Source organism: Chanodichthys erythropterus, chromosome 1 (genome assembly GCF_024489055.1).
Source record: "Chanodichthys erythropterus isolate Z2021 chromosome 1, ASM2448905v1, whole genome shotgun sequence".
NCBI classification, from domain to species: Eukaryota; Metazoa; Chordata; class Actinopteri; order Cypriniformes; family Xenocyprididae; genus Chanodichthys; species Chanodichthys erythropterus.
Window position 1 is genome coordinate 28,197,181 of NC_090221.1, and position 16,029 is coordinate 28,213,209.

The 16,029-nt window shown below is 36.5% G+C and overlaps 1 protein-coding gene across 2 annotated transcripts in view; it reads left to right on the forward strand.

Moving 5' to 3' along the window:
* Positions 1–16,029, forward strand: part of thoc2 (THO complex 2) — a 108,102-nt gene that overhangs the window by 74,427 nt on the left and 17,646 nt on the right. For both annotated transcript variants that reach the window (XM_067387932.1, XM_067388817.1), the window contains exons 24-30: positions 1,473–1,614; positions 1,702–1,859; positions 3,091–3,219; positions 3,560–3,691; positions 5,001–5,185; positions 7,938–8,125; positions 11,730–11,832. In XM_067387932.1, the coding sequence (XP_067244033.1) occupies positions 1,473–1,614; positions 1,702–1,859; positions 3,091–3,219; positions 3,560–3,691; positions 5,001–5,185; positions 7,938–8,125; positions 11,730–11,832 (1,037 nt within the window). The remainder of the gene's footprint in view (positions 1–1,472; positions 1,615–1,701; positions 1,860–3,090; positions 3,220–3,559; positions 3,692–5,000; positions 5,186–7,937; positions 8,126–11,729; positions 11,833–16,029) is intronic.

The window sequence follows — 16,029 nt, forward strand, 5'->3', positions numbered from 1 at the left end:
GCCACGCTCGGTGCGTCATCGACAGTTATATAGTGTTAGGGGAGGGGCTATGCTCGGGGGACGATGTGCGTCATTAGACCCCCGTTTTAGCTCCGCCCAAAAAATCCTGAGCAGAGACTTGGTGAAAAACTGTTTAACGCTCTAACTTCACAATTAAGCATTACTCAATTCACACACTTTGTAATGTGTTTTAGCAATACATTTGTAACATTTATAAAGTGTTTAGAAAGAATTCTCAGAATTTACTTTACAGGGACTTTAAATGACATGCATTTAATTTTTATAATACTATTTAACCTTTTTCAGTAGAGAATTGTGTTCAGTAGTATATTATTTTTTGCTCTCATTAAGTTTAATTTATATAAGAATCAGCTCTTGAAACTCTGGTCATTCTACTAACAGCCTGTATTTTGATGTAATAATGCTGCTATGAAGCTGAAGTTTGTCATATAATAAACAGCTAATGAAATTATATGGGCAGTTTTATGCTTGAACTGTAAAGTATGCAGTCACATGGCCCCATGATCTGTCCTCACTAAAGCCAGGGACATACTTAACAACTAGCTGAAACATTCTAAGGCTGAGCTCAACACACAAAGACTGTTTCCTTTGACTGAAGCAGATTTAAATACTTGCACGCGGAATTTAAACACCGCCTGTAATCGCTGACTGAACGCAACTTGCTCTGACTGGACGTGTTTGAGCGTGATCAGTCATAAATATCAATTTACATTCATAATCGACCTAACAATCGTTAAGCGTGTGCGCGACTTAAATAAATAGTTCTTCAGTTGTACCTCATAATAGTTTAAACAGCTCTCTTCATCAGTAATGCTGCCAGTCACATACCATAGGCTTTGTGGAAATGTTATACTCCATGGACAGTTCGCGGTCTGAAAGGTCACAAAACAGTTCAGTGTTTCCTACAGGATTGTATTTTGCAGTGGGACATGAACCTTACAAATTGGCATTTTCAACAATGCCTTCTGAAAGCACACTTAAAAGTAACAGTTCTTCAATGTTTTTGAGTCAGTTGTGAATTTTATCTTTAACAAAAAATTTTTATATATATTTGCCAGGGAAAAACTGTATAAATTCAAACACTTTTACTGGAAAATAATTTCATTTAAATAATCGGGCATTAGTTTATTTAAGCTGTTATAATTTCATCCTTCTGACACTATCACAAGCCACAATGTTGACAATTTTGTGTCAGATAATGTTGTCTTAGTGAAATAGATTTAAATGCAATGTGCAAATCAACCATACCATTCAACTCAGTGCAAGCTTAAAGCTCATTTGAAATATACAATGTGCGTGTGTGTGTGTTTATTTATATATATATATATATATATATATATATATATATATATATATATAATATATATAAAAAATATATTATTATAAACACACAATACAATATACTCTCCTGCAGACAGATGTTGCTCATTAAATGGTATTCTCTTTTGCAGCCCCTGAATAAAAAGAAGAAAGAGAAGGAACGCTGCACAGCGCTGCAGGACAAGCTGCAAGAAGAGGAGAAGAAACAGCTGGAGCATGTGCAGAGAGTTCTGCATCGCCTCAAACTGGAGAAAGACAACTGGTTACTCGCCAGTGAGTCTTCAGATAACTCTCTCAGAATCTCTTCATTGCTCAAAGGCTCTTTGTGTCTCACTCACCCTGTTCTCTCTCTGTTCTCAGAATCCACTAAGAATGAAACCATCACTAAGTTCCTGCAGCTCTGCATCTTCCCCCGCTGTGTCTTCTCAGCCATTGACGCAGTTTACTGTGCTCGCTTCGTGGAGCTGGTACACCAGCAGAAGACGCCCAACTTCTGCACCCTACTTTGCTACGACAGAGTAAGTCCACTGCAGTATGCAGAACCATTACAGGCAATTTCCATCAATAGGCTACAAATTGGTGTTCTTTTTCCTTTTTCTCTTAAAACAATAAAAAAGCAAATCCCATTTTCTTTAGAAAGAGAACAAATAAGAAATAACAAATAAAGAAAGAGAATTAATAAGTTAAGCAATTAGCTAACCGGTGTATGAAAAATCTCATTTTAAATTACACGTCATAACAGTTTGTTGAATTTGAGTAAATTGTTTGAAGTTATAATTATGCACTGTATTACCAAAAAAATATTTAGCAGTGTCACGTTATAGATTAAACCCTTTAACCAACTAATTTTGTGTAAATAAAAGATAAAATATTCAATATATGATTGACACCTTCTATTGCATGATAGGAACACAAGAAAATTAACTTCCATTTTCTACGTTTTTACACATTTCAACATTGTTACTCAAGTTATTGGCATAATAACATAATAAATAATCAAACATATATGTATCTTTATGGGAAATATGGTTTTCATTAACTACAAACCAACATATGTTCAAAACGATTTGGTCCCTATTGAGTGACAACTTAATTTAGCCTCAGTCTGCAACCCTGTTACCATTCTGTTGCATTTTAATTTGATTAGAAATTTTAGTCCAGATTTTAGTTTTGTTTAAACTGCTCAGGCATGTCCCAGATTTTGGTAACAAGGTTGCAAATGTTTACTAACCTTGTGTAGTTTAAAAATAAACAAGACATTTAATTGACCTTCTGACAAATGATGTTAAACGTTAAGCACTGAAAAACAAGAATTCGACTTCATATAGGAATTTCCAAACTGTCTTTGCTGATCTCTTCTTGGAAAGTGATATTGCATCTGATGACAGTACGGTTTAATGTTTGGTTGACCGATCAGAGGAAAGGGGTGTTTCATTCCCGCCCACATGTAGAGATCAAATATTCAAGTTGTTTATTCATTTTCTACCCCTGAGCGAAAATTTAAAAATCTTTCCAATTTCTATATTAAATTAAAAAATTAATGACCAAAAGATACACTGACCTAGTTGCTACAGTCAAAGAGATAAAAGCTTATCTTGGATTCTGTTTGTTAATGTACTGCTCTGTTGTGCTTTTGTCTAAGTGTTTGAAGTATTTCCATTATGCCCAGAGAATCATGGGATTGTTTAATGAGCAGTAGTTCTCATACAGCCTGCTCAACTTTCTCATTCTGTTTCTGTCCTTATCTAGGTTTTTTCTGACATCATCTACACGGTAGCGAGCTGCACGGAGAACGAGTCCCGCCGCTACGGTCGTTTTCTGTGCTGCATGCTAGAGACTGTGACTCGATGGCACAGTGACAGAGCCATCTATGAGAAGGTATGGTGTGCTTTCACATCTGATGATCAGTTTAGACTCTCGTTAAATTATTCTGTCAGTGCTGTCTCTAGCGCATCCTAGTTGAGACTAAATTGGTATCTGTGAAAACGAGTTGGCAGAGTGTCCCTTCCTTGAAGGATCAGAGTATTTAAGTGTTCGTTAGGAGCAAACTGGTCTTTAAAGCTCAATCATCTTCCATTTCACATTTTTTATAATATACTTTTATCAGCTAAGTGTTTCTCCCTACATATTTTGAGGTTTTAGGTTAAATGTGCCTGTCAGAAACCTTTGGTATTATTTGGTTGTTTTTGTCTTATTTGTTTCTGGTTTTCTTCTCTAGGAATGTGGCAATTACCCTGGGTTCCTGACTATTTTCCGAGCCAGTGGTTTCGACGGAGGGAACAAAGCAGATCAGCTGGACTATGAGAATTTCCGGCATGTTGTCCACAAATGGCATTACAAGTTGACTAAAGTTAGTGTTGCACTCCTCAGACAACACAAATTTCTAATATAATTTTATCAAGCTGGGTGATTCAAAATTCTTAAAATGTTTCACCACTCTTGACAAATGTTTTATACCCCTTTAAGGCATTTTTTTGACCGTTTTCAAAGGATAATGTTTGATAGTGCCATAGTGTTGTAGCCATGGCCTAGTGCAGTGGTTCCCAAACGTTTTAGAGTGGAGTACCCCCTGAGGCATTTACCATCCTTCTGCGTACCCCCTCTCTTCCACTTAGACTGCACCAAATATCATTAAAGGGTGATATTTGCCCCCTAAATTGACTTTCCAGTGAATTTATTATCTTTATAAATACTTTTACACCATAAAATTTTTTTTTTTTTAAATTTCAATCGTAAAATATGCAATGATGATGATAACATGAAAAGTGATTATTTTACATACTAAAACTGCCAGTAGGTGGAGGTAGGTGGAGGTAAGTCTTAATGCGTGAGTCACGAATCATTTGTTCATTCAGTAACGAAGCAAGTAGCTGTATTTATGAATGAATCATTGAATCAATGACTTTCACAAACGATTCGTTCAAAGCCACAGATTAATTTATGAAACACTGCTGTGTCTGTTGTAGTTCTGCTGTGGCTTTCGTTGGAACTATTATTTCGTTGCAAAATAGAGTAAATACTTACAATATTATGAAGAACATCATTAATATTACCCGTTTGTTTGTTTGTTGAACTGTTCTATAAAATCAATGTCACAACGTGCAAATTCTTGCTCTTATAATATTATCAACATTAAAAACAAGAACTCACAAAAGGTATGTTTTGTATCAAAAGTTTAAATTTTAAATTGATCCATGCACCTCCTGTGCCAGGCTATTTGTTTTTCATGCTAGTAAGTGCTAAATCTACAGGTACATTGTCGAGAACGGCAGTAATGTAGCGCATTCTGCTAAGGCAGCAGACTCTGACGTAACCTCTCAGCACCCATATGCACGCTGCTTGTATGGAAATGGGTTTAGTCAGTTTGACCACAGAAGATGTGGAATTTTGATTGGATGTCATGTATTTTACGGCATTGGGCCCTGAAATACATGCTCTGTTTTAATGTTATTTTAAGGTACCCCAGTTTGGGAACCACTGGCCTAGTGGTTTGTGTTGTGGCACGATATATTGAGTCATGAGAAATGCATTACACAAAAACTCTGCAGTTCTCATTTAGAACGTTAATGGCATTACAGACTATTTATATAAGACTGTGTTTTGTCTAAATGTGTCTTTGTTATCGATACTCTATAGAAAAGCTCTGATTCTTCCCTCAGGCATCAGTCCACTGTCTGGAGACGGGCGAGTACACCCACATCCGCAACATCCTGATCGTGCTCACCAAGATCCTACCCTGGTACCCCAAGGTGCTGAACTTGGGCCAGGCTCTGGAGTGCCGCGTTCACAAGATCTGCCAGGAAGAGAAAGAGAAGAGGCCCGATCTCTATGCGTTAGCCATGGGGTAACTGAGCCGAGAGCCGGCTGGCCTCAGCATTCTGAAGTGCTTTCACCACACTGGTTATCTTTCACTTTCAGGAGTCTTAACTGGTGGTAGTTTTTAGTTTTCCACGTTTCAATTGTATTTGCTTAGTTTTAAGGTATTGGAAATGTTCGGTGGCTTCCTTTTTAAAGGTGTGTAGGCATCTATTATATCTTATCAAATTCTGCTTATGATATATGGATTATGGGTTTGGCAGCCCCTAGACAAAAAGTTGTGTAATTTGGCCCGCAATTTGGTTGAGCTTTGAACTGAAGGATTTAGTGACACAATTATAAATTCTCTGCCAATTTGACTTTTCAATCATACAACTTTTCTTAGATCATCCCCAAATTTCTGACAGTTTAACATAATCAAAAGTTTTTAAAATTGTTCTGATTTACCAAACCATTTGCTTGTAACACATCTTGGAATTTGGCTAGGAGGATCAAACACAGGATGTGAGGCTGTATCTTTGAAAGGCTTTGACGTAAAAGCATGACACTTGTTTTAAACATGAACCTCTATTTTATTATCAGGTTTTTTCCTCACCAGAGTTTGCAAAAAATGGCTCAATCACTTTCAGTCCAATCCCTACAATTCAGAACCCAGTTCTCGAAAAAACCTTAATGAAGTCTGTTTACGCAAATCTACACATCATATATGCAGTGCATTTGCTACGACAATCTCTTTCCCACAGAAATTTGGTTATTGTTTCACCATATATTTACTCATAACCTTTTATTTATATATATTTACTCATAAGCTTTTCCTAAATCTTCCGCTGGGGGTGCTGTGACCAAATAAATCCACTCAGCCTTACAATGTGCATGTGCAGGTAGGCTTAAAACATTACTGGTAATTGCATAAATCATTAATTAGGGTAATCCTCCTATGCCAACAATCAGCTGTTCCTTAACTATCAGCAGGGAGTTACTGGGCGTCTCTCTTGGCAGAGGTTGGCCACATTAAGGCAGATTTTTTTCTTTGCTCTTTTCTGCCGCTTTTAGCATACGCTCCACAGTGGGATTGATTAAATGTGTCGGACTGGTGCCGTTGAAGGCTGTCCAGAGTGGTTGGTCATCACAGGCACAAGAAAAGAGATGAGGTTTGTTGTGAGGTTGGTTGAGGGAGAGACTCGAAGGCTCATAATTCAGTGCTATCAATCCAACCAGAATAGGAAGGTTTGGCCTCTTCAAGAGCCTCTTCATTGCTGCTTAATGAACACAGTCCATTCAGCTATTGCACTTTGCCAACCGGAAGGCCTTTAGTGTCATGATAAAGCAATTTTATTAATGATCAACTGTAATGGGCTGTTTTGCTGCACTGGAGCTAGAATTGGTGACGAGGACTTGATCCTGCCTCAGTGATTCCCAAGGCCAACTGCTGTTCCCCGAATGACACTGCAGCTCTGTTCCAAAACCTTGCTCTCTGCTCCCAACATAGGCAGCTACGTTTTAAGACGGCATCCTAAAATAGTATTTCTGCAGCACTTACTTTCCTCACGACTCGTATGGAAGAATCAACCTAAATGATTCCAACAGGCTTTGCTGTTAGCATGCTGCTGAACTAATGACAAGAATCAAAGTACACATATATTCTATTTTATTAACTTTTTGTTTGTGATATTGTAGTGTTGAATGAAGTATATTTATAGTCCACATTTCCCAATCCACCATTTTAAATGGGTTTGTTATACGTGTTTTAGAAGGTGGCATAATATTGTGCACATACACTACCATTCAAAAGTTTGGGATCAGTAAGATTTAGTAAGAAGGTAATACTTTTATTCCACAAGGGCACATTAAATTGATCAAAAATGACAAAGGTATTTATAATTTTATTAAAGATTTCAAATAAATGCTGTTCTTTTGAACTTTGATCGTCAAAGAAAATATTATGCATCATGGTTTATGCAATAATATTAATCAACACAACTGTTTTCAACATTGATAATAGTTTGAAATGTTTCTTGAGCATCAAATCAGCATATTAGAATGATTTCTGAAGGATCATGTGACACTGAAGACTGGAGTAACGATGCTGAAAATTCAGCTTTGCATCACAGGAATAAATTACATTTTAAAATGTATTACAATAGAAAAGTTATTTTTAAATTGTAATACTTCACAGTATTGTAGCTTTTACTGTATTTTTAATCAAGTAAATGCAGACTTGGTGAGCATAAGAGACTTCATTTTATCAGAAACATTAGAAAATCGTAATGATTACAAACTTTTGAACAGTACTGTAAATTGCATTAAAATGCTGCTGTTTAGTTTGAGCAACTCAAATGATTTACAGAAAATATTGATATCATGGGCTTGTAAACTGATTAGATTTCCCTTCATAATGAGGAACTGATTTCTTTTTAATTGGCATATCTTCCAATGCAGAAGTCGTAATAACTGTTGACATGTAATTGTTGCGTTCATGCCACCAGTGGGATTTCTCAGCACACCTCAGCTAATTGGGCAGACGTGGGCCCTGTTCTTTGTGTTTCTCTATAGACACAAGGAATCAACAAGAAATGAAAGGGGGGAATCAGACCTTGTGTTCAGCCTCTTGAAAATATGCCAATCTAGTTACGTTAATATTGTCATGAAACCTGGTCTCAATGAACACAACCCCTCTTGAGGATTTCTTTTTGAATCCATCCATTTCTGAGTGATTTTGTTTAAGCATTATGCTTTGTATTACCATCTGCCATGATTGTAACCGTGTATGTGACTTGCAGCTACTCTGGCCAATTGAAAGGCAGGAAAGTGCACATGGTGCCTGAAAATGAGTTCCACCATAAGGAGCAGCCAGTGCGCAGCGCCACGCCTGGCAATCTGCAGAACGGACCTGGCAACACGGGCAAGCCTGCGACCACTGCCGCTGCCAGCGCTGGCAAAACTGAGGAGGGGGCCGCAGAGGATTCAGGTGACTTTATTTTAATAATTTTCGAGTTTTTGTCTGTGTAGCTTCAGGAATTGATTTGGTAGCATCTGGACTTGTTTGTCCATTTATTGAGACAGCGTCTTGACACTCATTTAAAATGAAACACGTTGCCATGGTGTACAACACTCATTGTGGGAATTGCCACCCTAAGGGAGTTAATTGCAATTACTGTGTGAATGGGGTAAAACTGCTGAGGATATTAGAACAGAAAAGCCTCACACAGACCCATTAACATAGAAACAAGTACACCACGAGAATTGATCACAACAGCAGTGCAGGTCATATGACTTCAGGCTCTTCAGAAACAGGTTCTGTCCACCTCACTTTCAGTTGTGGGATTGTTTTAAACATGTTAACGGTACAAACCCATGTGTCTTTTAAATCAAATGGTTTTCGATTGCATCATAAATATTATTGACTATGTAGGGCCCTATAAAATCCATTTAATTTTTTCCCAAATTCCGTTTTATTTTTTCCCAAATTCTGTTTTTTTTTTTTTTTTTTTGACTCCATTTTAATGGTTAAATTAAATTTTAGTAATCAAAAAGCATGTCTAATTAATTAAAATAATGAATCTTGTCCAATTTACCAACAATTTAATAAAAGTTTAACAAAAAAATTATATATTTTTTTAAGGGTCCTATGATAAACGTTTTATTCTTTCCCCTCAAATTTTATTTTTACCAAATTCTGTTTTCTGGATTCCATTTGAATTGAGTTTAATTCCATTTTAATAATCAAAAAGCATGTCTAATTAATTGAATTCTTAAAAACAACAGTATTTATTAATTTAAAAAATATGTATTTTTATGATTTTTTTATTTATTTTTTTTCCTCCCAGAAGCTCTGTTGTGTATTTAAATTTTTCTGGCAATCAAATGAACGCATATCATTTAATTTATCTTTTAAGCATGAAATTAAACTTTTTTTTGTCAAACAATGTGCTGCACAACAGAGCTTTACTGTTAAAATTAAAACATGGAAGAAACACTGAGATTGTTTAAAAATAAATTTTAATAATTTATTGTTAAATTAATTTATCTAAATTCTACTGTACAACAGTAATATGTTTGTCAAGTTAAATCGAACTTTTATTTTGATGGTTTGCTTAGAGCTTTGAGTTTCTGTTTATGCTGGTAGTTTTCTTAAACGAGGCGGTTAAATGCTGAAGTGACTTTCAGAGCAGCTCTGGAGATGAATTTGTGCGTTCATATAGTGAGGCGTCAGAGGACGAAAACACCGCGAGCGTCGCATGAGCGTCAGCGTGCGTGCGAGGCATCATTCATTTCAGAGTCATACAGGCATGCAGGATTCATGTTTAAATATTCTTCTTGCGGTTTAATATTCACAAACACTAGTCTGTATTGTGATTTAATTTAAGTGTACTGACCTGCTTTTAATTCATTCATCACAAATTTGACACATTCCGTGACATTCCGCGTTATTTAGTTAATTCCGTTTTTATGAATGGATTCCGCGATTCCGTCTGCAATTCCGTGATCGTGGAAATTATAGGGCCCTAACTATGTCGGGTCAAAAATGTAACAAAAGGTTAGAAATTAGTGACGTGATGACCAAGCAGATGCTTGCGGAACTTGGAGAAGGCTGCATTGATTTAATCAAAAATACAGTAAAAAGTACAGTATATGGCAGTTAAAGGTTGGGTTTTGACAAAATGTTAATTGCTCAGACCAATTTAAAAAGAAAAAAAATTATTTGAATCATTACTTTTTTAATCTGTTTGAATGATTGATTCACTTTTTCATAAAGACTTGTTTCATTACTGGATGAGCTTTCCTGCAGCTCAGTGGTTAGAGCATGACACTAGCAATGCCAAGGTCATGGGTTCGTTCCCAGGAATTGCACATACTCGGATACAAAAAATGTATAGTATAATGCAATGTAAGTCGCTTTGGATAAAATTTTGGCGTTTGCCAAATGCATAAATGTAAATGGATGAATCAGCTTTTTTGAACAAATCTCTTCAGTAAATGACTCAATGACTCATAAAGGCATTACTTCATTACTGCGTGAATCAGGGTTTTTGAATGATTAAATTAATACATTTTCTAATAGTCACTTGTCGCCACCTACTGGTGTTACAATGTAATGATACATCTTTATTTGAAGCGTCATAACTAGTGATCGACCATGTTGATTTTTTAAGTACAGATCATTTTTGTTTGTGCCCGATAACTGATATGCAGAATCGATATTTATTTACTGTTATACTTCTTTTTTTTGACATGATTACAACACCACTGAACTGAACAAACCAGTTTATTTATAATAATCACTCCCTCCTTGCAAAGAAAACAAAACAAATTTTATTTATACACCAATAAATTTTGTTAATTTTAATCTTATAATTTATAATCCTGTAATACTTTTAGTATAGTTCTGTAGATTTATAAGCTGTTTAATAGGCTAAAGAGTGAATAATAATTCACTGGATAATGTAAAATAACTGAATAATATTCTATGGAATATAACAAACAAAACATTGTATTTTATTGCATTTCTCAACTGGTATGTTATATCAGAATTATTGATGTTTTTGTCGTTCTAGATCATGAAATATCTGTTAAGCGCTGTTTATCTGTGCATTTACACAGAACTATACTTAAACTGTGATCACTCATGGAGATAATTAATTTCCATAGAGTTGTTTACTTGGATGTTTATTAATGTTACTTTAAGCTTTAATAGATGTAGTCGAAGCATTGTCATTTAGGAATAATATCGTGTAGGAGTTTGAATCAAGGTTGCAATCTTTTAACATTTAATTGTGCTGTTCTAGTAGTGTATATCCAAATGCCCAAGTCATGCTTGGATTTGCTGGAAGCAGTGTGACAACCTTTTAAAAGACAATTTTGTGGAAACCACTATGTTTGGCACTAAAACAGAATCCACTAAAAAACGCATACAGCCCGATACCCAAGTAACAGCACCTCTTATGAAACATGGTGTTGCTGCAAGTTCTTGATGCATTTCAGCAGGAGTAACTGGCCCTGCCCATTGCAAGATTACGGTAGTATGTGAAGAGGTAAAATCCCTCATCATCACTTAAATTCTACCTCCCATTAGTAGCTGTGATATGAATTGCTTTGAGCATAATTTATTAGCACTCATTGTGTATGAAATGGGCACAAATTGGTAACAGTTGCTTTTTAAAATCTACAAATCCGATCTTTTGGAGTAAAATGTTGCTTTTGGTACACTGATATAAAATGACCATTGTGTAACCCCTTTCTTTGACATTTTTCCCCCTCAAATCTCAAAGGACATTTCCGGGTGTGTTTAAATAATTTACCTTCTGTGAAGCACAATCTGTGTTTCATTCACTTTTAATGAGATTTCAGTGGCACACAAAGGAGGCTTGCAATTTCCCAGCATAATTAACACACATCAGTGGTTATAGCTGTGTGTGCTTGACTATTTCACCAAACAGAAGAGGATTGGCTCTATTTGACTGTTTTCCAACAGCTCTGTCATCTGTCAATTAGTTTGTCACGTTTGGTAGATATGGACAAAATAATGAGGTCTGCCCTTGTGTGACGTCCATGTCGGCTTGGTCTATTTGCAGATAAATCCAAGGACAAATCTCAGACGGCTCAGAAAACTGCCAGCAAAAACAGCACCGCAGCCAATAAAGTGAGCAGCAGCAACGGAAGCAGCACGCCAAACAGGTACTGCACCCAAGGCACGACTCGACTCACTACACCACACAAGCTCCCTCGCGCTAGGCAGCGAGAATGATGTACTGCTCTCATCTCTTATATAATGTCATTAAAAGTTAAAGCCCTGGGGTGAGAAAGTTTAGCAAGGGCTTATTATTTCAAACTACTCGCCAAATAAATCAATCCTTTATCAAAGTCTACCTTCCTTATGAACTGTGTAATCAAATTGAACAGTGTTCCAGGCAAGAATCCTCTTACAATTCTATTAAACTGAGCAATTGCGGAGAGAAATGTCTTGAAAGGAACCATCTCTGAAAGGCATGACTGTTACAACACACAATTGCACGATGGCCCATCAAATTGGCTGTGTAAAACATAATTTCGAAAGAAATACTTCAATGGGAGTCACTGGGAGACCAGGGAAGAAAGGTCCCCATTAATTTCCATTCAGGAATTGTGTGAATGGAATGAGATTGTAATGGATTTCTTAGTGTTTTAACATGGTTTGGTGGGGTCAGGGAAAGTGGCCTAGTCAGGAATATGTAATTCACCTGCGATGAGAGGACAGAGGGGTCAACAATGTGCTCTGTTTACATAATTAATGATAAAGTCAAGAGAATTCAAGAGCTCAGGGGCTTTAAGGGAAAACAAAGACCATAATATTAGCATCTTTTTGTTGAAAAGGTCATATTAGCTTTCAGACATTTGGTTTACACTTTTTCCTTTTCAACTCATTTTTGCATGTGTGCGTTTCGTTTCATTTTGGCTCGCTAAATTGGTTTTCTTATGCACACATAGGATACAAAATTGGCCTTAAATTTTAGGAAGTCAAAATTATTTATTCTTTTTTACAAAATGGGCAGTGAAATGAGATGATTAATCTTAAAGAAATGCTTCTAGTCAACCTCAGGATGTCAAACTGAGTAAAGTAATGAGCTCATGTAATATTACATCAATAGATTTTAAATATTTATGACATGGTGCCGAAATTTAAAACGTCTCAAGTCTAGTTAACCTTATTTGTGATTATTTTCTTCTAGAAAACAAAACCTATGTATAAAAAAAAGCTAATTTGAGACCTAATGTTGGTTTGTAGTTAAAGGGATAGTTCACTCAAAAATTTAAATTTGATGTTTATCTGCTTACCCCCAGGGGTATCCAAGATGTAGGTGACTTTGTTTCTTCAGTAGAACACAAATTATGATTTTTAACTCAAACCGTTGCAGTCTGTCAGCCGTATAATGCGTGTCAATGGCAACACAATCTATAAGAGTAAAAAACAAAACAAAAAAAAAACATGCACAGACAAATCCATATTTATCCCTGCGGCTCATGACTGCACATTGATGTCCTAAGACATGAAACGATCGGTTTTGTGCGAGAAACCGAATAGTATTTATATAATCTTTTTTACCTCTATGTCCAACTGCATTCAGCATTCGGTTAGTGAGGTCTGAACACGCTCTGACAACGGAAGTGATGTCTTGCACTCATTGAAGTATAAGCGCAAGACATCACTTCCGTTGTCAGAGTGCGATCAGATGCACCTATATCTTGGATGCCCTGGGGGTAAGCAGATAAACACCAAATTTTCATTTTTGGGTGAACTATTCCTTTAAGTAGATCAACTTTAAAGGTACACTGTTATTTTTGGCCCTCTAGTGGTTAAACAACACTGTGCAACATTGTTTTGGTTGTGCTTTGGCTCTGCCTCACTGTGCGGATGAATATGGTTTTTTCTCATTACTAAAGAAGAGAGAGATTATTCGACTGCTCATAAAACATTCACTACTAGACTTCATAGATATAACCAGTTTAGACAGAAAGTAACTCAAGCTGACTAGCTGAAGACATTACTGTAGCTTTACCTATTCATAGACACAGTACTTCCTCGAAAATAAATTCCAGCACAGCGCTACAACAACCATAATTAAATGAGCCTTCACAATAGATAATGCTTTACAATGAACTCTGTTAGAGAGCTACATATGGCAATTTATCTGTTCAACAAAATACCTTACTCACGGTTGAATAATGAAAACGGCATCATCTCTGTGTCGCTTTTACATTTCAAATCCTTCGGTTCTCACCATCTCCGAATAGCCAAGGCATTGTTAATTCTGTCTCGTTCTCTTTTTGCCAGCAGACTCTCCTCTGTTCGGCGTTTGTTTAAAGCAGGTGATTTTCCGGTGATTGGAGATTTAGCTGCTCCATGTCAACCTTTCTCGCTCGTTGTGACAACTAACCTTTGTCACTCCCACACCAGACAAGAAATCAGAGCAGCTTTTCTCTATTTACGGATATGACAAGACATGACTGACTGACTGTATGTACGTGATTTCTCTGCGAAAACCATCCTGTTGGATCTAAAATATAAACGCTTATAATTGGCTTACCATAGTGAATCAGGGTAAGACAAAAGCATGTTTTGGAAGAATAATTGATGTATTGACTCATTATTTAATTTTTTTTAATTATGAACAAAAAAGTTACTTAGTGTACCTTTTAAATTAAATAAAATTATCTCCATTAAAATAAGGAAAAATTGTGTAAAAATTGGGAGTTTATTAATTTGTCTTCCTTACTGTAGGAAGGGTCCAGATCATGTCAGTTCCTGGGTGTCACATTTTATGGAAAATCATGCTGTAAAAGGGCTATTACACTAGACTTTCAGCGAGCAGAATTTCTTCAGACACTGCATATGGTGTCACACTATGTGCCAGCTTTCTTAAAAGCTTATAACAAATAATGATAAATCCAATATTTAAAATATAGGTTAGAATCTACTCTACTTTTCTGCAACACTGCAAGCCTGCATCTGGAATTTTTTTTTTTTTTTTTTAAACTAAGATGTCACACCGTGGTGTATTAATCAGTGTTCTATTGCTCACACATCTTCACATGATATGAGTTCAGCAACCTTAAATTTTTGAGAAACAGACTTAAATTTGTAAATTTAACATCATTGCACACAAAATTACACTTTAAATTTATATCACAAATAATACAATTAAAGTTAAATACGATAAAAAAATCTTGTTTTGAATTTTTTTAACAATATTTTGCACGGGGCTCTCTAAAAGGGGGATATCACACACAGTTTCTGCCAATCTCGTGTTAATCTTGAGTACATATAGAGTAACAATGCATCCTTCATACCTCCCAAAAGTCTTTATTTTGTCATATTTATAAAAGATAGATACGCTAAGCCGAGTCTTTCTGGAAAAAGCCGAACTCCTGGAGGCGTATCTGCCGTCAGTGCTGTGGGCAGAGCTAAAGAGCGCACACAGCTTCTGTGATGTCTGATAGCTGCGACATCATTATAAATACAAAGGCGACAAAAGCGTTCATGTTGTTTACATTTTATGCACTTGCATGCCGATTGCCAACAAAACACAGACATCTGATGCAGCCTTACTCACCACCTGCGATCTGCAAATTCAGCGCAGAACTGGGACTTGTTTACAAAGTATTCATCACCGAATTCCTGGGAACAAACAAACATACGTGCACAATTTGCTGTCCGGAAAAAAAAACTTCATCCACTGTTCCCTTAACGCTGGGTTCTTTGGGATGCTGAAAAAAGTAATCTTTCCCTCACATCTAAATAACACACTCCTTTGGTGACAGGAGCTGCCTCTCATTTCGGAGGCTTCGTCCTTCGGAGGTTGCATTTGAAGGCTGAATACTTCATCAAGGATGTCATATTTAAGAAAAGTAACCATAATGAAATTGACTCATATTCATTGTGAGGTGTAAAATACTGTAAATTCTTTGCGTTGCAATCTATTTTTTTAAAAATAAGACCGATGATGTATGCAGCCTTCAAAGGGTGCAGCCCCTGAATTGGGACACAGCCATTGTTGAAAAATCTCTCAGCTTCCATATCCCAAATGAAACGCGTTGATGGGCGTGCTCTTGCTCTGGGTGATGTGTGTGTGCGCAAGCTTATCAGGGAGAATTGCCTATACAAGGAATTCCGCTCTCTTTTGGCGTCATACAGGCCTTGCTCGAATAAAACACTCCGAAACCTGTACCGAAACGGTACAGAAATACTCTATCATACGTCCAACTCGTGTTTTGAAACTTTGGCCATGTTTACCATGAGAATCCATCTCTTCAACAGTGTAAATAAGTCAGAATGCATGAAATGGCATTACACCCCCCCTTTAATGATATGTATGCCATTTCTGAATGAAAGCCATC